The 19,803-nt window shown below is 43.2% G+C and overlaps 1 protein-coding gene across 3 annotated transcripts in view; it reads right to left on the bottom strand.

Moving 5' to 3' along the window:
* Positions 1 to 684: 684 nt before the first annotated feature.
* LOC106611137 (phospholipid-transporting ATPase VD) overlaps positions 685 to 19,803 on the bottom strand; it is a 36,681-nt gene continuing 17,562 nt past the window's right edge. For all 3 annotated transcript variants that reach the window (XM_014211030.3, XM_014211033.3, XM_014211032.3), the window contains 15 exons: positions 19,411 to 19,542; positions 17,462 to 17,574; positions 17,125 to 17,377; positions 14,024 to 14,229; positions 13,660 to 13,833; positions 9,257 to 10,072; positions 8,963 to 9,089; positions 7,030 to 7,214; positions 6,675 to 6,930; positions 6,329 to 6,531; positions 6,024 to 6,224; positions 5,815 to 5,895; positions 5,527 to 5,631; positions 3,316 to 3,503; positions 685 to 3,178 (listed from right to left, as the gene is read on the bottom strand). In XM_014211030.3, the coding sequence (XP_014066505.2) occupies positions 2,935 to 3,178; positions 3,316 to 3,503; positions 5,527 to 5,631; positions 5,815 to 5,895; positions 6,024 to 6,224; positions 6,329 to 6,531; positions 6,675 to 6,930; positions 7,030 to 7,214; positions 8,963 to 9,089; positions 9,257 to 10,072; positions 13,660 to 13,833; positions 14,024 to 14,229; positions 17,125 to 17,377; positions 17,462 to 17,574; positions 19,411 to 19,542 (3,284 nt within the window). In that variant the 3' untranslated portion in view covers positions 685 to 2,934. The remainder of the gene's footprint in view (positions 3,179 to 3,315; positions 3,504 to 5,526; positions 5,632 to 5,814; positions 5,896 to 6,023; positions 6,225 to 6,328; positions 6,532 to 6,674; positions 6,931 to 7,029; positions 7,215 to 8,962; positions 9,090 to 9,256; positions 10,073 to 13,659; positions 13,834 to 14,023; positions 14,230 to 17,124; positions 17,378 to 17,461; positions 17,575 to 19,410; positions 19,543 to 19,803) is intronic.

The raw sequence follows: 19,803 nt of genomic DNA, 5'->3' as shown, positions 1-19,803 counted from the left end.
GGGAACTGGAACAATGGTGGCCCCCTGAAGCATGTGGGAACAGCAGACTGGGATAAGGATAGATTGAATATGTCCGTAAACACATCAGCCAGCTGGTCTGCACATGCTCTGAATTTCGCATGCTCTGAATTTCGTTTGATCAGGTAGGCTATAAGATATAATGTACGAATAGGGACAAGAATGACATTCTTACCCTGTCTCCAACTCATTGTCGACACTTGGCGTGTCACTGTAGTAGCTCATCGTGAAAACGATGGCAATTAAATCACCTGTGCGATTCTCCACCTGTCAGGCTACGGAGTCGACTCAACATTCTAAAAGCACCAACCGAAATCCTACACACACGCGGAAATGAGGAAGTTCTAAGCAGACACGCCACAACAAAAATGTAAAACTGTAGGCCTACTGTAGTAATGTCTGTGCCATAGTCATGTGCCTACTGTGATCTCAACGGGTCCACAGTTTGTAGGATTAAACTGTTCTTTATCCACATTTTAAAAATAAGATGGAGGGAGGTAGAGGGGATGGAGCTAGCAGGGTTGACTCAGGCCCCATTTACCCTTGTTTAGAATATTAGGCTAATGAAGTAGTTTCTGTCTTATAATAACCCTAATTATTGTACACAAATTAACATCAGACGTTTAACGACACTAAACTCAAATAATTAACATGACACAGAACACATGAGTTGCTAATGTATTTATACCAATATCTGATACAGTACACACATTTGGAATTAAGTTGATATAAAATAATGATTTCTAATCATTGCTCTGAAACTTTTCCAATTGGACTATATTCAAATCAGCTGTTGTACAGGATTTGATATGCAGGATTGTACTGTAAAAATCTATATATATTTTTTTTTACATCAGTCTAATGTTACCACATAAAATACTGAGGATGATCTGTCTAAAAAAGACCTAACCAGGTCAGAATTGCATGTGGTAGAGAAAAACGTCACTTCTCAGAAGTAGATATGAATGCCAATGCCTTATCCAGGCAAACTCAAGAGAACATTTGTAAAGCCTACTTCCAGTGGTGGAAAAAGTACCCAATTGTCATACTTAATGATACCTTGATAGAAAATGACTCAAGTAAAAGTGAAAGTCACCTAGTAAAATTCTACTTGAGTAAAAGTCTAAAAGTATTTGGTTTTAAGTATACTTAAGTATTAAAAGTAAATGTAATTGCTAAAATATACTTAAGTATCAAAAGTATAAATCATTTCAAATTCCTTATATTAAGCAAACCACAATGTGTTTTTTAATTTACAGATACCCAGGGGCACACTCAAACACTCAGACATAATTTACAAACAAAGCATTTGTGTTTAGTGAGTCCACCAGATCAAATGCAGTAGGGATGACCAGGAATGTTCTCTTGATAAGTGTGTGAATTGGACAATTTTCCTGTCCTGCTAAGCATTCAAAATGTAATGATTATTTTGGGTGTCAGGGAAAAGGTATGGAGTAAAAAGTACATTGTTTTATTTAGGAATGTAGTAAAGTAAAAGTTGTCAAAAATATAAATAGTAAAAATATCCCCAAAAAACAACTTAAGTAGTACTTTAAAGTATTTTTACTGAAGTACTTTACACCACTGCCTACTTCACATATAGAGGGCCATACCTGAATCCTCCTCCTGCACTTAGGCCTACTAAGTTGCACTTTTGGTTGTCTTGCTTTAGAAGCCGCATGCCCTCAATCAATTCCCACATTTCATTTTCATTTTGTCAGTGTGTAACTGTACATAGCATTTTGGTTCTTGTCTTGTAACTAAACATGTGCTGCCACTTTGGTCAGGACTTTCTCAAAAAGAGATTGCATCTCAACAAGGAAATACATGTTAAATAAATATATCCCATGTTTTAGTGGACTGCTTTACTCAACTACAGGTCAGAGGGAAACAGTGGTGAGAAAGGTCAGGTCCATGCCAAATCCATTTCAACTCCAGTCAAATGAATTCAAGTGTGATTCAGGAGGAAAAGGCCACTTTACAGCATTTTGATTTGGTCTAGCTCTTCAAATGCATAATTTACAATGTTATTTTGAAGTGTTTGTTGAAGAAACGCCAACGTCGAAGAGTTGTGCCTAAACAAAAAAAGGAGTCATAGCTTGATGTGAACTTTAAAAATAAGTGTAGGCAGCTCAAGGATTGTAAACACATTCCAAACATTAACCACTCCTGCATACAATTCCACCCTTCTCAACAAAGCAGCGCTTTGATAACTAATAATGATAACTAATAGCATTCTGTTCTCTACATGCTCAGTGCACACTGAAGAGGGCCAGAGTGGACCACACCTAGCAGTGTTCGGGTGTAGTGCACTATGAAGGGGCCTCTTCACCATGGACACTGGATTGTGTCAAAGTTCTACCGTACAGCAGACACGTTTATGAATATCTAGGTGTCCACATCACCAATCTTTTCTCAAGGGACCATGACTCCATGTTAATGCCACTCTAGGCACATGAGAAACATCCATCTCTTTGCCCTGGATAGCCAGCTAGCTTTGAAGGGTGTTAGGGTTGAACCCTGTAGCCACCATGTAAATAATGAATAGCACAGACTTGGAACCTCTAACCCTTGCAATTTGACTGGTAAACTCATGGGTACTCTAGCAATGCCTGCCTGGTATTGTGATGAAAGAATTTCCATGTTAATGTATAATGTTCATTCAAATGATGTTAACTGATGTGGCTCATGCAATGGAATGTATTTTTTGTAATGTCAGTTGAGTTAATTCAACAAATCACAGCACAGATTGATGGGTACATTTCCAGCTTCTACTTCCTGCTTTTACTTCCTTCTTTGCTCCTATGAGTACACTCACAATGGCCACATGTCCACCAATTATGCCATCAATGACTTGAATGGGAACTATTCTTTTCTTTCTATTTCTATGGTAGCCATCTCCTGTAGCCTCTGAGGTCAGGAGAACACAGAGCCAGTGGCAGCTCTGCATTCCTTCAGCTCTTTAGGGAGTATAAAGTCAGGGATCTTGATGTCCAAGTCTTCCACGTTGATGACGAGGCCCCTGGCTTTACTCTGGGCCTGGGTCTGGTTCCAGCGCTGCATCCTCCTACAGTAGTTGTCTGGGTTGAGCTGGTCCATCAGAGCAGCCTTCAGTGTGTCAGTGGGGGAGATGCTGTTGCACAATGCATGGAACAGGAATCTGAAAGAGTGACAGTGAGTGAAGGTAGAAAAGGTTTAAAAAACGATTTACAAAAAATATGTTTTTTTATGACGTGGGTCTCAAATCGAGCAGTGATTCTGTCTGAAAAATGTTGGCACTACTGTTGGTATGTATACCTTGGTAGCAGTGCCAGCACGGTGGTGAGGCCACACACTCCATAGAAGAGTGGTTGGGACATCTGGAGCTTGTCCACACCAAGGGGATTGGTGGGGGGACTACATGTCACACACACCACACTGAAGACCAGGGTGAAAGAGAAGTAGAAGAGAGCACTACCCACCAGAACTAACACATGTAGCCATGTCTGTAACACAGGAACATAGCACAGATCAACATAGGAATATAAATAGAGTACATAACATGGAACAGGAATATTCAGACACGATCCCAGGTGCACTTATTCACAACTTGAACCCATGAGTTGCCCCTTCAAAATGTGAAGGCATTGAGACCTAGTCAAAAGTGATAAATACAGTGCATTCGGAAAATGTATTCAGACTCCTTTGACTTTTTCCACATGTTACGTTACTGCCTTATTCTAAAAATGATTAAATCTTTTTTCCCCCTCATCAATCTACACACATTACTCCATAATCACAAAGTGAAAACAGGTTTTAGGAAATGTTTGCAAATGTATAAAAACAAACAATTACAGCCTCAAGTCTTTTTGGGTATGACGCTACAAGCTTGGCATACCTGTATTCGGGGAGTTTCTCCTATTCTTCTCTGCAGATCCTCTCAAGCTCTGTCGGGTTGGAAGGGGAGCGTCGCTGCACAGCTATTTTCAGGTCTCTCCAGAGATGTTCGATCAGGTTCAAGTCCGGGCTCTGGCTGGGCCACTCAAGGACATTTAGAGACTTGTCCCGAAGCCACTCCTGCGTTGTCTTGGCTGTGTGTTTAGGGTCATTGTCCTGTTGGAAGATGAGGTCCTGAGCGCTCTGGAGTAGATTTTCATCAAGGATCTCTCTGTACTTTCCTTCGTTCATCTTTCCCTCAATCCTGACTAGGCTCCAAGTCCCTGTCGCTGAAAAACATCCCCATAGCATGCTGCCACCACCATGCTTCACGGTAGGGTTGGTACCAGGTTTCCTCCAGACGTGACTCTTGGCATTCAGGCCAAAGAGTTCAATCTTGGTTTCATCAGACCAGAGAATCTTGTTTCTCATGGTCTGAGACTCCAAGCAGGCTGTCATGTGCCTTTTACTAGGAGTGGCTTCCGTCTGACCACTCTACCATAAAGGCCTGATTGGTGGAGTACTGCAAAGATCGTTGTCCTTCTGGAAGGTTCTACCATCTCCACAGAGGAACTCTGAAGCTCTGTCAGAGTGACCATCAGGTTCTTGGTCACCTCCCTGACCAAGGCCCTTCTCCCCCAATTGCGCAGTTTGGCCGGGCAGCCAGCTCAAGGAAGAGTCTTGGTGGTTCCAAACTTCTTCCATTTAAGAATGACAGAGGCCATGGTGTTCTTGGGGACCTTCAATGCTGCAGAACTGTTTTGGTACCCTTCCTCAGATCTGTGTCTCGACACAATCCTGTCTCAGAGCTCTACGGACAATTCCTTCGACCTCATGGCTTGGTTTTTGCTCTGACATGCACTGTTGACTATGGGACCTTATATAGACAGGTTTGTGCCTTTCCAAATCGTTTCCAATCAATTGAATTCACCACAGGTGGACTCCAATCAAGTTGTAGAAACATCTCAAGGATGATCAATGGGAACAGGATGCACCTGAGCTCGAGTCTTATAGCAAAGGGTCTGAATACTTATGTAAATAAGGTAATTTAAACATTTTTTGCAAAAAATTCTAAAAACCTGTTTTTGCTTTGTCATTATGTGGTGTTGTGTGTAGATTGATGAGGGAAATTTAAAAAGTAATTTTTTTTTTTTTTTTTAGAATAAGGCTGTAACGTAACAAAATGTGGTAAAAGTCAAGAGGTCTGTATACTTTCTGAATGCACTTTACGTAGCATACTGTAGGCTCCACTACATTTGTTCAGAACAATTAACTTGAAAGCTAAAGAATGTTGCTCTCAAAAAGTATCAAAAGAAAGGTGAAAATCGAAGTTTCAGGGAAGAATGGACAAAGAGATGTGTTGATCTTACAATATTTTCCCAATGCCAAGCCAGTGTGTCTTATTTGCAATGAAAATGAATTATTTGTAAACAGTGACAATCTCAGACTTCATTATGAATTTAAGCATGGAACTTTCAAAGTGGCATTCCCACCCCCCAAAATAATTGTATCCATATTAGAATAAGGCTGTAACGTAATAAAATGTGTAAAAAAATCAACCTATGGGTGTGTCAGGTAAGGTGTGATTCTCACCAGTGTGCGGCTCTCGATGACCTGGTGTAGTAGGATGATGAGGAGGGCCGAGGCGTTGATGGGAGACCCAAAGGAGAGCATGTCTGCATCTGACCCTGCATATGCCTGACCAAAAATAAGGAAATCCTGTCATGCCTTCAAAGGCGGGGTATGGCATGATGCCCCATTCAACTGAAACTACTCCCAGACTAGAGAGAACAACACCACCTCACTGACCCCTTCTCAGGGTATATGTATCAAAACACAATAGATCAATGGCAATAACACGATTTGTGGAAATCTACTCACAAAGTAAGGAATGAAGAAACAGACAAGGCTTTGGTAAAGAGCGTCCAGCATCGTCAGCCAGAAGGTAGAAGGGAGGTAGGCCTGGAAAGATACACACATTGATATGTTTTATTTATGTATGTGTTAGTGCTGGGCTACAACAAAAATATACCCAAGGACCAGAGTTGGAAATAACTGTCCTAATACAACCAGATTCCTCCTTAACACACCTTGGAATTCTGTCCGGATTTGTAGAGCTCCGGAAACTTAATGAGGGTTTCTGCAGACACGTCTTTGTCCAGGATCCCGTAGAGAAGGGGAGGGGCGGAGGTGAAGAGGAGGTTGAAGAAGATGAGCACCCAGGAGTTGGTCATGACGCTCCCCGAGAAACCACAGAAGAACTGGTACCAGAACAGCAGATTCACATACATCTACACACACAGGAAGAGAGAGGGACGAAGGGAGGGAGGAAGAGAAAATAAAGACAGAGATAGTGAGTGTGTGTGTGCCTGGGGTGAGTGAGAGATGTTCTTACCACATTCTTGTAGAAGAAGTAGAGAATCATGTTGGCCAGGCGTGTGTAGCACCAGTGGCCATGGACCAACAGCAGCTTGCGGAGGTGTTTAAACCTGGAGATGGCAAAGTCACTGGACATCACAGCCTGCATGCCCTCCTGGCCAGATATCCCAATGCCAACATCTGCTACCTGGATCATACTGACATCGTTGGCTCCATCACCTGGACAAAAAGGACGCCCCAGACTTAAGAAATCTAGATTGGAAGCACTAAGACAGGGCTATTCCTACTGCCTTATAAATGTGCATAAATGTTTATATATCCTGGACTTCTCATTTATTTAATTGTTACCGACTTCCACTGACCTATGGCGAGGGTCATGACTCGGAGCTGGTCCCGTACTAGTTGTACCACATGGCTCTTCTGAAGTGGGGTGGAGCGGCAGCAGACCACGGCCCTGCAGCGCCGGCTCAGCTCCAGGAAGTCCCCTTTCAGGTCCTCCTGCAGGGCGAAGTCCAGCGTGCGCCCATCCACCACCAGGGTGAAGCCTGACATGCCCTCAGCTGCCTCGCCACACTCCACCTCCGCCCGCAGCTCCAGCAACAAGGCCTTGCAGGCCTCCTGAAGAGAGAGACAAGACAGGATGAGGAAGATTGACAGCAGGATGACAGGAACGCATTTTGAAGGACAAATAATTTAGAATAACAGGATAACATTCACCTTGCTACCACAGTTAGCAGTCAGCAGTTGGTCTGTGGACCTGAGCAGTTTGCAGGCACAGGCGATATTTATGGCAGTCTCTTGTTTGTCCCCTGTGAGGACCCATACTTTGACCCCTGCTCTCTGTAGTGCCTCAATGGTCTCTGGCACCTCTTCCTGCAATCTATCCACAATCCCTGTTGCCCCTGGCGACAGAAACAGTAACACTACATTCAGCCATTGCAATTGGTTGTTGCTAGCCCCTAACCAAGTTTAGGGGTGACCCCATTTAGTCAACTGGTCGATTGTTTGGTCGATAGGCTGTTAGTCGAGCGGTAGCAAACAATATCTATATACAGTACCAGTCAAAAGTTTGTACACACCTACTCATTCCAGGGTTTTTCTTTATTTGTACTATTTTCTACATTGTAGAATAATAGTGAAGACATCAAAACATTCCATCACCCTCCTCCTTGGCCATATAGCCCTTACACAGCCTGGAGGTGTGTTTTGGGTCATTGTCCTGTTGAAAAACAAATTATAGTCCCACTAAGCGCAAACCAGATGGGATGGCATATTGCTGCAGAATGCTGTGGTAGCCATGCTGGTTAAGTGTGCCTTGAATTCTAAAGAAATCACTGACAGTGTCACCAGCAAGACACCCCCACACCTCCTCCATGTTTCACGGTGGGAACCACACATGTGGAGATCATCCATTCACCTACTCTGCGTCTCACAAAGACACGGCGGATGGAACCAAAAATCTCAAATTTGTATTCATCAGACCAAAGGATAGATTTCCACCAGTCTAATGTCCATTGGCTCATGTTTCTTGCCCCAAGCAAGTCTCTTATTATTGGTGTCCTTTAGTAGTGGTTTCTTTGCAGCAATTCGACCATGAAGGCCTGATTCACGCAGTCTCCTCTGAACAGTTGAAGCTGCTTGAGAGAATGCCAAGAGTGTGCAAAGCTGTCATCAAGGCAAAGGGTGGCTACTTTGAAGAATCTCAAATATAAAATATATTTTGATTTGTTTAACACTTTTTTGGTTCCTACATGATTCCATGTGTTATTTCATAGTTTATGTCTTCACTATTATTCTACAATTTAGAAAATAGTCAAAATAAAGACAAACCCTTGAATGAGTAGGTGTGTCCAAATTTTTGACTAATAAATAAAGGCATTAAACTGTTTTTCGTTAGAACAGCCTCTCTGGTATTATTCAGAATTTACTTAGTGCTGTTTACGCTGTTCCAAATTGTCCAAAAAATGATTTGTAAAATAACAATAACTTTCCTTTTTCTTGATCTCCTTCTTATTGTAATTATTACTATTATGATCATAAGTAATGTCATTATCATTAGTAGGCTTAGTATAGCAGCCTCGTATAACCACCATTGAGCTGTAGGCCTAAGAGCGCATCCGGTTAAGCATTAACACCATAACTTACTTAGACCTATATTTCAATACTTATATAGGCTACTGCATCAATCAATCATTCATTAGTTTGTGTATGTCATCACACAGCATACCAGTCATTCATGATTTGAAATGGAATCAAGCATTTTTGTTTTAAAATAAAATAAAGCGAGCCTTGAAGAATTAGCTTAAACAATAAATAAACCGTTCCATATCGGAAATTGCATTCATAAATAAATGCAACTGTTTTTAGGGGAAAAAAACTATTTCATCAATTTTAGAATAAGGCTGTAACTTAACAAAATGTGGAAAAAGTCAAGGGGTCTGAATACTTTCCGAATGCACTGTAACCAAGTTGCTCCTTCAATTCACCACCACAGTTTATAAACAAGTGTAGGAGCAACACTTTTGACTATGAAAGTTACAGGCTGTGCCTTTAATTGATTTGTACCCTATGACTAATACTTTAGCAAGAAATAAAATAAATCATCCTTATTCTCCTAATGGTGTAAGAAAACATGTCTGTGGAGTTTTACCCAGTAGGGTGAGGTTGGTTTCCAGTCTCTGTGCAGACTCCAGTAGAAGCTCCTCTCTGTTCTCTATACTGGTCTCAGCAAATGCATGACGCTTCAACCAAATTTCATACTCCTCCTCCTCCAACACCTGTTAGCACAATGCACCAGTAAGTCACCAGTCTGAAAAATAATTTATTCTACTGAGGACAATCAACTATTCTAAGTTATCAAGTCTTTTCTCCATAGACACAAATGTGAACTAATGTGGTATTTAAGGTCAAAGCTAAAAAGTTTAACCACTGTAGATGTCTGTACCTTCTTAGCGATGCAGAGGGTGCGAAGGCCTTCCCTGGCGTAGTTGTCTAGGTGTTTCTGGGTTTGTTCTCTGATGTGACCCTGTCTCCCGTCTGACTGCTCAGCACCTTTAGGTGACTCTGCCAGGTCCATGATGACCGAGTCGGCTCCCTTGGTGTAGACCACCACCTGGTTGGTGAGCGGGTGGCGGACCACCACAGACATCCTCTTGCGGGTGGAGTCGAAGGGCAGGATGTGGAGCAGGCGCACAGCCAGGCTGCCCATCCCTGGCAGCTCCACCAGAAGGCGCTCGAGTGAGCGTCCCTGCAGGGTGCAGCGGTAGGCCCTGGCCGCGTGGACCAGAGCCGCCTCGTCAGGGCTCTCCGCCTCATAGATCAGTTCATCTGCCCCAGGTTCACAGGGAGGGCCTTCGGCTCCGTTTGAGTTCTCCAGCCCACTCCAGGCCCCTGGGTTGAGGTGTAACATCTTGTCCTCTTCATCTTTCCAAGAGCCATGCTCTCCCTCCTCCTCCTCATACCCTTGGTCCCCATCCCCTCCAGGGACCCCATCCAGCCCTGGTTTGATACTTAGGATGGAGGCCTCAAGGTTAGGCTCCCCGTCTGGCTCTGTACCCAGCTTGGTGGGGGTAGGGGAGGGGCTGGGGGTGAAGGAGGCTGCTTTGCCTCTGGAAAAGAGCCTGCGTGTGAAGCTGCGAGGGCTCTCTGTAGTGTGGGGAGGAGAGAGTGTGGAGAAGCGGGGGAGGCCAAAACGCTGGAATAGCATCTTGATGTCCTCCAGGGATTTAAGGGGGGTACGGGAGACCTCAGGCACCTGGACCTGGGAATGTAATTGACAACATCAGTTGAAATGGAATTGGCACTAACCCTGGTCAAACATATATACACTGCTCAAAAAAATAAAGGGAACACTAAAATAACACATCCTAGATCTGAATGAATGAAATAATCTTATTAAATACTTTTTTCTTTACATAGTTGAATGTGCTGACAACAAAATCACACAAAAATAATCAATGGAAATCCAATTTATCAACCCATGGAGGTCTGGATTTGGAGTCACACTCAAAATTAAAGTGGAAAACCACACTACAGGCTGATCCAACTTTGATGTAATGTCATTAAAACAAGTCAAAATGAGGCTCCGTAGTGTGTGTGGCCTCCACGTGCCTGTATGACCTCCCTACAACGCCTGGGCATGCTCCTGATGAGGTGGCGGATGGTCTCCTGAGGGATCTCCTCCCAGACCTGGACTAAAGCATCCGCCAACTCCTAGACAGTCTGTGGTGCAACGTGGCGTTGGTGGATGGAGCGAGACATGATGTCCCAGATGTGCTCAATTGGATTCAGGTCTGGGGAACGGGCGGGCCAGTCCATAGCATCAATGCCTTCCTCTTGCAGGAACTGCTGACACACTACAGCCACATGAGGTCTAGCATTGTCTTGCATTAGGAGGAACCCAGGGCCAACCACACCAGCATATGGGCTCACAAGGGGTCTGAGGATCTCATCTCGGTACCTAATGGCAGTCAGGCTACCTCTGGCGAGCACATGGAGGGCTGTGCGGCCCTCCAAAGAAATGCCACCCCACACCATGACTGACCCACCGCCAAACCGGTCATGCTGGAGGATGTTGCAGGCAGCAGAACGTTCTCCACGGCGTCTCCAGACTCTGTCACGTCTGTCACATGTGCTCAGTGTGAACCTGCTTTCATCTGTGAAGAGCACAGGGCGCCAGTGGCGAATTTGCCAATCTTGGTGTTCTCTGGCAAATGCCAAACGTCCTGCGCGGTGTTGGGCCGTAAGCACAACCCCCACCTGTGGACGTCGGGCCCTCATACCACCCTCATGGAGTCTGTTTCTGACCGTTTGAGCAGACACATGCACATTTGTGGCCTGCTGGAGGTCATTTTGCAGGGCTCTGGCAGTGCTCCTCCTGCTCCTCCTTGCACAAAGGCGGAGGTAGCGGTCCTGCTGCTGGGTTGTTGCCCTCCTACGGCCTCCTCCACGTCTCCTGATGTACTGGCCTGTCTCCTGGTAGCGCCTCCATGCTCTGGACACTACGCTAACAGACACAGCAAACCTTCTGGCCACAGCTCGCATTGATGTGCCATCCTGGATGAGCTGCACTACCTGAGCCACTTGTGTGGGTTGTAGACTCCGTCTCATGCTACCACTAGAGTGAAAGCACTGCCAGCATTCAAAAGTGACCAAAACATCAGCCAGGAAGCATAGGAACTGAGAAGTGGTCTGTGGTCACCACCTGCAGAACCACCACTCCTTTATTGGGGGTGTCTTGCTAATTGCCTATATTTTCCACCTGTTGTCTATTCCATTTGCACAACAGCATGTGAAATGTATTTATTGTCAATCAGTGTTGCTTCCTAAGTGGACAGTTTGATTTCACAGAAGTGTGATTGACTTGGAGTTACATTGTGTTGTTTAAGTGTTCCCTTTATTTTTTTGAGCAGTGTATTTTTGTTACATTTAGCATGTGCTTTCCCCCTTTGAGGACTACACATGGATAGATGTTTGGAATTAAAACATCGCGAACACAGGGTTTGTACAGAAAGTGGCATGTCAAATTCAAGGACTTTTGTCACGGATCCCCCCGGTACTGATGCTCATTCTGTTCACCAGTTCCAGAGGTCTACGTCACTGGCTTTCTAGGCTTCACTGAACGGGATTCATTATCATCAACGGTTTACAAGCCTCTTGGACCTAGACTTGGCGCTCCGGTACTGCTTGCCATGCGGTAGCAGAGAGAACAGTCTATGACTAGGGTGGCTGGAGTCTTTGACAATTTTTAGGGCCTTCCTCTGACACCGCCTGGTAGAGGTCCTGGATGGCAGGAAGCTTGGCCCCAGTGATGTACTGGGCCGTTCGCACTACAATCTGTAGTGCCTTGTGGTCGAAGGCCAAGCAGTTGCCATACCAGGCAGTGATGCAACCAGTCAGGATGCTCTCGATGGTGCAGCTGTAGAATTTTGAGGATCTGAGGACCCATGTCAAATCCTATTCCTATTATGCAATTGTTTCTAGTCACCACTAGATGGCAGTATATCACCACAACCTCAAAAATAAATAAACAAACTTAGTATATTTATCACTACCTTACAAGTTCTACTCAATAATAAGTGTTTTACTACTTACATGAGTGTAAGTCAGTAGTGATGACGTTGTAATTTGAGTAGAGATGAGCAGAGCTTTGGGACATGCCTACTGGTGAACACACATTTCCTATTGCAGCTTAATGACTGTATTGTATTTTTATTGGGCATTTGGGAATCTACTACTTAATAGTTTGAGGACAGACGCTGGGAGATGAGAAGTAAGTACAGGGAGTGAATATTTAATAAATAACGGACATGAAACAAAACAAGGACAGCGTCTGGACAAAACAACATTAATGCAGACACGGGAAAGAAACTGAGGAAGTGACAGATATAGGGGAGGCAATAAATTAGGTAGAGTCCAGGTGAGTCCCATGAAGCGCGTAACGATGGTGACAGGTGTGCATAATAATGGGCCGCCGAGAGGGAAAGCGAGAGCAGGCGTGACATAGTTACAAAAAAGCGTCTTGCTTCTGACAGGCAGCTTTAACGTCACCGGTCGCGAGAAGGGCGGGTGGGCTGTGTGAAGAAAGTGGCATGTGAACAGCCACCAGAACGGCAAAAGTACAGCTGCCACTTGATGAAGCGTAATATCGCGAGCGCTCCTTGAACAAGGCTAAAAAGCTCTGGAGAGAAAAAGTCAATGTAGAACTGGCGCCAGAGCAGGATGCAGCTTTGTGTCTTTCCCCCTTCAGGGCCGATTCACCCATGCTAGCAATGTCAAAGTCTGACACATTTTTTGCACATTACACGTGGGTTGGTTGGGTCCAGTGATGTAGTGATAAAAAAAAAAGAGAAAAAAAAGGGGAAAACTATACTGAACAAAAATATAAAACGCAACATGTGAAGTGTTGGTCCCATGTTTAATGAGCTGAAATTCAAGATCTCAGACATTTTCCATACACACATTGAATCTACATTTGCCCGGCATTTTAACTATCTATGTGACGTTTGGCGTGCCTAATCAGTCAGTTCTGTACCTGCCTGGCTGAGTGGCAGTGTGGGTGGAATGAGCGATCTCACCTGGAAACCAGAGTGCGAAACATGTGAGGAAATAAAACTCGGCAGTCTGCCTGGAAATGAATTCGTAAGACCAATACATTTTTCAAATATTTTTCATATTATCATTTTCTCTTTTCATTTGAATTCAAGTACCAGCTGAGAACATGTCTGATTTGCAGTATTGCAGTACTTGAATTTCAGAGTGCCAAATTCAAGTACTTTAATTAAGCACCGTGTGCGAACCCTGCAAACATCTACCTCCTTCTTTTATTAAGTTGAGGCTGTTACGTACCACATGGCGGGGCTGGTTGGGAGAAGACACCACTACCGTGTTGCAGATGGCCAGAGCCATGAAGAAGTCAACGATGTAGGTGAGCTCCATACTGGCGTCCCTCAGAAGGAAGAGCGGAGAGGACAGACAGTTCAGCTTCTGAACCAGGAAAGGGTCTGGGACTATATCCTTCTCCTTGAGGGAAGACCGGAAAATTGGAATTAGACATTTCATATCATGCCGTCAGTTGTGTGTGATTCAATGAATCAACTAATCACCAAGTCTTGATTAGAAGTGTCTTAGTGCTTGGCTAGAACAAAAACGTGCATCTCCTGAGGGGTCTTATTGCGAATGGATTAAGAAACACTGGGTGTATGAGTTTCACCATGGGGCTACTGAAGGCGCTGTGTCGGGGCAGGGTGGGGCTGGGTGACTCCTCCCCCTCAGAGTGGCCTGTCAGTGTGTGCAGGGACACAGAGCTGCGGTTGCAGCTGAGTGACTTGCAGCTCAGGGACTTGGCGCTGGCACGTGACTTGAGCGTGTGGGAGCAACCCATCGCCTCATCCTCCTCGTACACTTCAAGCCTCCGCGCTGCCAGAAAGGCAGACAGGGAGGGACAAAAGAAATAGTTAAATACATTGTACAAAATCCTTAGTGTCATGGTATCATGGGAGGCAGGTAGCCTTGCGGTTAGAGCCACTCCCGAGGGTGTTTCAGGTCAAACATAAGCACCCACAAAAAATATTATTATTTTCAAACATTCACAATGCTATATCACTGATGAGTAGGGTTGCAAAGTTACCGTTAATTTACCGAAGTTACCGGAATCTTCAGTAATTTTGGTAATTGACAGAAAATCTATGGCAATTTATCGTAACTTTGGTCATTTATACTTGAATAACAATTTTGTTTTATTATAAAAATAGAGTATTCATTTATTATATCTGTGTCCATATTGTCCATGAGTTTAGTAGATATGGTTCAAGAGAAAATAGCCTATGGTCTAATTAATGAAATAATTATCTAATCAATGAAGTTTGTAAAATAAATATAAAGGATATTTCATGCTGAAACCCTCATATTAAAACACCAATGGTATTCACTAAGTTGATGGTTTACATTTAGCATAATGTTTTACAGCTTTCTCATATTTTATTTCAAAATGTACAGTACCAGTCAAAAGTTTGGACACACCTACTCATTCCAGGGATTTTCTTTATTTTTACTATTTAGCATCACAGGGCTATCTACTGAGAATATTGCAAAATGTGCTTTCACCGAAAAGCCATTTTAAAATCGGACATAGCGAGTGCATAGAGGAGTTCTGTATCTATAATTCTTAAAATAATTGTTATGTTTTTTGTGAACGTTTATCGTGAGTAATTTAGTAAATTCACCGGCAGTGTTCGGTGGGAATGCTAGTCACATGCTAATGTAAAAAGCTGGTTTTTGATATAAATATGAACTTGATTGAACAAAACATGCATGTATTGTATAACATAATGTCCTAGGGTTGTCATCTGATGAAGATCATCAAAGGTTAGTGCTGCATTTAGCTGTGGTTTGGGTTTATGTGACATTATATGCTAGCTTGAAAAATGGGTGTCTGATTATTTCTGGCTGGGTACTCTGCTGACATAATCTAATGTTTTGCTTTCGTTGTAAAGCCTTTTTGAAATCGGACAGTGTGGTTAGATTAACGAGAGTCTTGTCTTTAAAATGGCTGTAAAATAGTCATATGTTTGAAAAATTGAAGTTTTTGCATTTTTGAGGCATTTGAATATCGCGCCACGGGATTACACTGGCTGTTGAGTAGGTGGGACGCTTGCGGTTAAACAAATCAAAATATATTTTATATTTGAGATTCTTCAAAGTAGCCACCCTTTGCCTTGATAACAGCTTTGCATACTCTTGGCATTCTCTCAACCAGCTTCATGAGGTAGTCACCTGGAATGCATTTCAATTAACAGGTGTGCCTTGTTAACAGGTAATTTGTGGAATTTCTTTCCTTCTTAATGCGTTTGAGCCAATCAGTTGTGTTGTGACAAGGTAGGGGTGGTATACAGAAGATAGTCCTATTTGGTAAAAGTCCACATCCATATTATGGCAAGAACAGCTCAAATAAGCAGAGCGAAACGACAGTCCATCATTACTTTAAGACATGAAGGTCAGTCAATACGGAAAATTTCAAGAACTTTTAAAGTTTGTTCAAGTGTAGTCGCAAAAACCATCAAGCGCTATAATGAAACTGGCTCTCATAAAGGACCGCCACAGGAAAGGAAGAACCAGAGTTACCTCTGCTGCAGAGGATACGTTCATTAGAGTTACCAGCCTCAGAAATTGCAGCCCAAATAAATGCTTCACAGAGTTCAAGTAATATACACATTTCAACATCAACTGTTCAGAGGAGACTGCGTGAATCAGGCCTTCATGGTCGAACTGCTGCAAAGAAACCACTACTGAAGGACACCAATAAGAGATTTGCTTGGGCCAAGAAACACGAGCAATGGACATTAGACCGGTGGAAATCTGTCCTTTGGTCTGAGGAGTCCAAATATGACATTTTTGGTTCCAACTGCCGTGTCTTTGTGAGACGCAGAGTAGGTGAGCGGATGATCTCCATACGTGTGGTTCCCACCGTGAAGCACGGAGGAGGAGGTATGATGGTGCTTTGCTGGGGACACTATCAGTGATTTATTTAGAATTCAAGCCACACTTAATCAGTATGGCTACCGAAGCATTCTGCAGCGATACGCCATCCCATCTGGTTTGCGCTTAGTGGGACTATCATTTGTTTTTCAACAAGACAATGACGCAAAACATTAGGATGTGTGAGGGCTATTTGACCAAGAAGGGGTGATGGAGTGCTGCATCAGATGACCTGACCTCCACAATCACCCTACCTCAACCCAATTTAGATGGTTTAGGATGCGTTGGATGGCAGAGTGAAGGAAAAGCAGCTAACAAGTGCTCAGCATATGTGGGAACTGACTGTTGGAAAAGCATTCCAGGTGAAGCTGGTTGAGAGAATGCCAAGAGTGTCTAAAGCTGTCATCATGGCAAAGGGTGGCTACTTTGAAGAATATAAAATATATTTGGATTTGTTTAACACTTTTTTGGTTACTACGTGAATCCATGTGTTATTTCATAGTTGTGATGTCTTCGCTATTATTCTACAATGTAGAAAATAGTCAAAATAAAGACAAACCCTTGAATGAGTAGGTGTGTCCAAACTTTTGACTGGTACTGTATATAAAGAAAATCATATTTTAGAGGGCCAGAGATGATTACATACACCTGTGATAATCTGAATTACCCAAAGGGGCCACTAGATGTCTAAAATCCCTGAAAGATACAAAAATTTGGATATTTTACTGGTAAACTTTGAACGTTTCCAGTAATATACCCTCCCCTTGCAACCCTAATCATGAGTACCCCTGATGGAAAATGTTGTGTTGTGTAGAAAAATGTACTTTGACTTCTCACCATTTTCCTCGTGGGGGTACTCCACCCCAGCAATGGTGCAGCGCCGGAACACCATCTTGTTCTCTGTCAGCGTGCCAGTCTTGTCTGAGAACACATACTGAATCTGACCCAGGTCCTCTGTGATGTTCAGGGCCCGACACTGGATCCTGGAGTCCATATACTCATTATAGAAGTCCACGTCGTTCTGGATGAAGAAGATTTGACACAGTTTGACGATCTCGATGGACACATACAGGGAGATGGGGATGAGCACCTGCCGAGGAGAGAATGGAAGATAATATGCTAAATTCATGATGCTAAATTAAGACAAAGTTAAGACATTTAGTGTGCTATCTACCTGTAAAACTATGATCATGGTCCAGAACAGGTAGAAGCCAGACAGGGCAGGAGACGTGGTGTCAGGGATCAGAAAGGAAGCGTCCTTCAGGTTCCTGAGCCAGAGACCATGGCCTGGGGGACACAAAGAATGATACGGATGTGGTCAAAAGACTTGTTTACAGCAGCGCTATACAGTTGAAGTCGGAAGTTTACGTACACCTTAGCCAAATACATTTAAACTCAGTTTCACAATTCCTGACATTTAATCCTAGTAAAAATTCCCTGTCTTAGGTCAGACAGGATCACCACTTTTTTTTAAGAATGTGAAATGTCAGAATAATAGTAGAGAATGATTTATTTCAGCTTCTATTTCTTTCATCACATTCCCTGTGGGACAGAAGTTCACATACACTCAATTAGTATTTGGTAGCATTGCCTTTAAATTGTTTAACTTGGGTCAAACGTTTTGGGTAGCCTTCCACAAGCTTCCCACAATAAGTTGGATTAATTTTGGCCCATTCCTCCTGACAGAGCTGGTGTAACTGGGTCAGGTTTGTAGGCCTCCTTGCTCGCACACGCTTTTTCAGTTCTGCCCACAAATTTTCTACGGGATTGAGGTCAGGGCTTTGTGATGGCCACTCCAATACCTTGACTGTTATCCTTAAGCCATTTTGCCACAACTTTGGAAGTATGCTTGGGGTCATTGTCCGTTTGGAAGACCCATTTGCAACCAAGCTTTAACTTCCTGACTGATGTCTTGAGATGTTGTTTCAATATATCCACAGAATTTTCCATCCTCATGTTGCCATCTATTTTGTGAAGTGCACCAGTCCCTCCTGCAGCAAAGCACCCCACAACATGATGCTGCCACCCCCATGCTCTACGGTTGGGATGGTGTTCTTCGGCTTGCCAGCCTCCCCCTTTTTCCTGCAAACATAACAATGGTCATTATGGCCAAACAGTTCTATTTTTGTTTCATCAGACCAGAGGACATTTCTCCAAAAAGTACGATCTTTGTCCCTATGTGCAGTTGCAAACCATAGTCTGGCTTTTTTATGGTGGTTTTGGAGCAGTGGCTTCTTCCTTGCTGAGCGGCCTTTCAGGTTATGTCGATATAGGACTCGTTTACTGTGGATATAGATACTTTGTACCTGTTTCCTCCAGCATCTTCACAAGGTCCTTTGCTGTTGTTCTGGGATTGATTTGCACTTTTTGCACCAAAGTACGTTCATCTCTAAGAGACAGAACGCGTCTCCTTCCTGAGCGGTATGACGGCTGCGTGGTCCCATGGTTTTTATACTTGCATACTATTGTTTGTACAGATGAACGTGGTGCCTTCAGGCATTTGGAAATTGCTCCCAAGGATGAACCAGACTTGTGGAGGTCTACAATTTTTTTCTGAGGTCTTGGCTGATTTCTTTTGATTGTCCCATGATGTCAAGCAAAGAGGCGCTGAGTTTGAAGGTAGGCCTCCAATTGACTCAAATTATGTCAATTAGCCTGTCAGAAGCTTCTAAAGCCATGACATCATTTTCTGGAATTTTCCAAGCTGTTGAAAGGCACAGTCAACTTAGTGTATGTAAACTTCTGACCCACTGGAATTGTAATACAGTGAATTACAAGTGAAATAATCTGTCTGTAAACAATTGTTGGAAAAATGACTTGTGTCATGCAAAGTAGATGTCCTAACCGACTTGCCAAAACTATAGTTTGTTAACAAGAAATTTGTGGCGTGGTTGAAAAACAAGTTTTATTGACTCCAACCTAAGTGTATGTAAACTTCTGACTTCAACTGTAGCTGTGGTAAAACAGCAAAGACCAAGAACTGTGTGGATAAGTAGTGTGTTTATATAGCAAACACATACAGCTGTGGTCAGTTAAATTGAGAGCAATACAAACCTACTGTATAGCTGTGGTCGGACACATGTTTTCATATAGATGTGGTCAGTTATATTGATCAGTACGGACCTATAGCTGCAGTCAGACACATGATGACCAGCAGGACAACGCTCCACAGCACGTCCACGTTCAGCCTGCGCTCCAATTTACTGCGTTTATACCTCGGTCCATTGTTGTTCTTCATGGCTTTGGTCTCGTGACCTGCGTTCAAGATCACACAACACAACCATGGCTATATACATGTATGTGTATAAATGGCCTTGTATGTGTGCTTTTACAGTAGACCAGTAGTGCAAAGTACTTAAGTAAATATACTTTAAAGTAGTACTTAAGTAGTATTTTGGGGTAGCTGTACTTTACTATTTATATTTTTGACAAGTTTTACTTCACAACATTCCTAAAGAAAATATTGTACTTTTTACTCCATACATTTTCACTGACAACCAAAAGTACTCATTACAT

The sequence above is a fragment of the Salmo salar genome, chromosome 09 (assembly GCF_965601325.2).
Source record: "Salmo salar chromosome 09, fSalSal1, whole genome shotgun sequence".
NCBI classification, from domain to species: Eukaryota; Metazoa; Chordata; class Actinopteri; order Salmoniformes; family Salmonidae; genus Salmo; species Salmo salar.
This window is presented reverse-complemented; position numbering and strand designations above follow the sequence as displayed.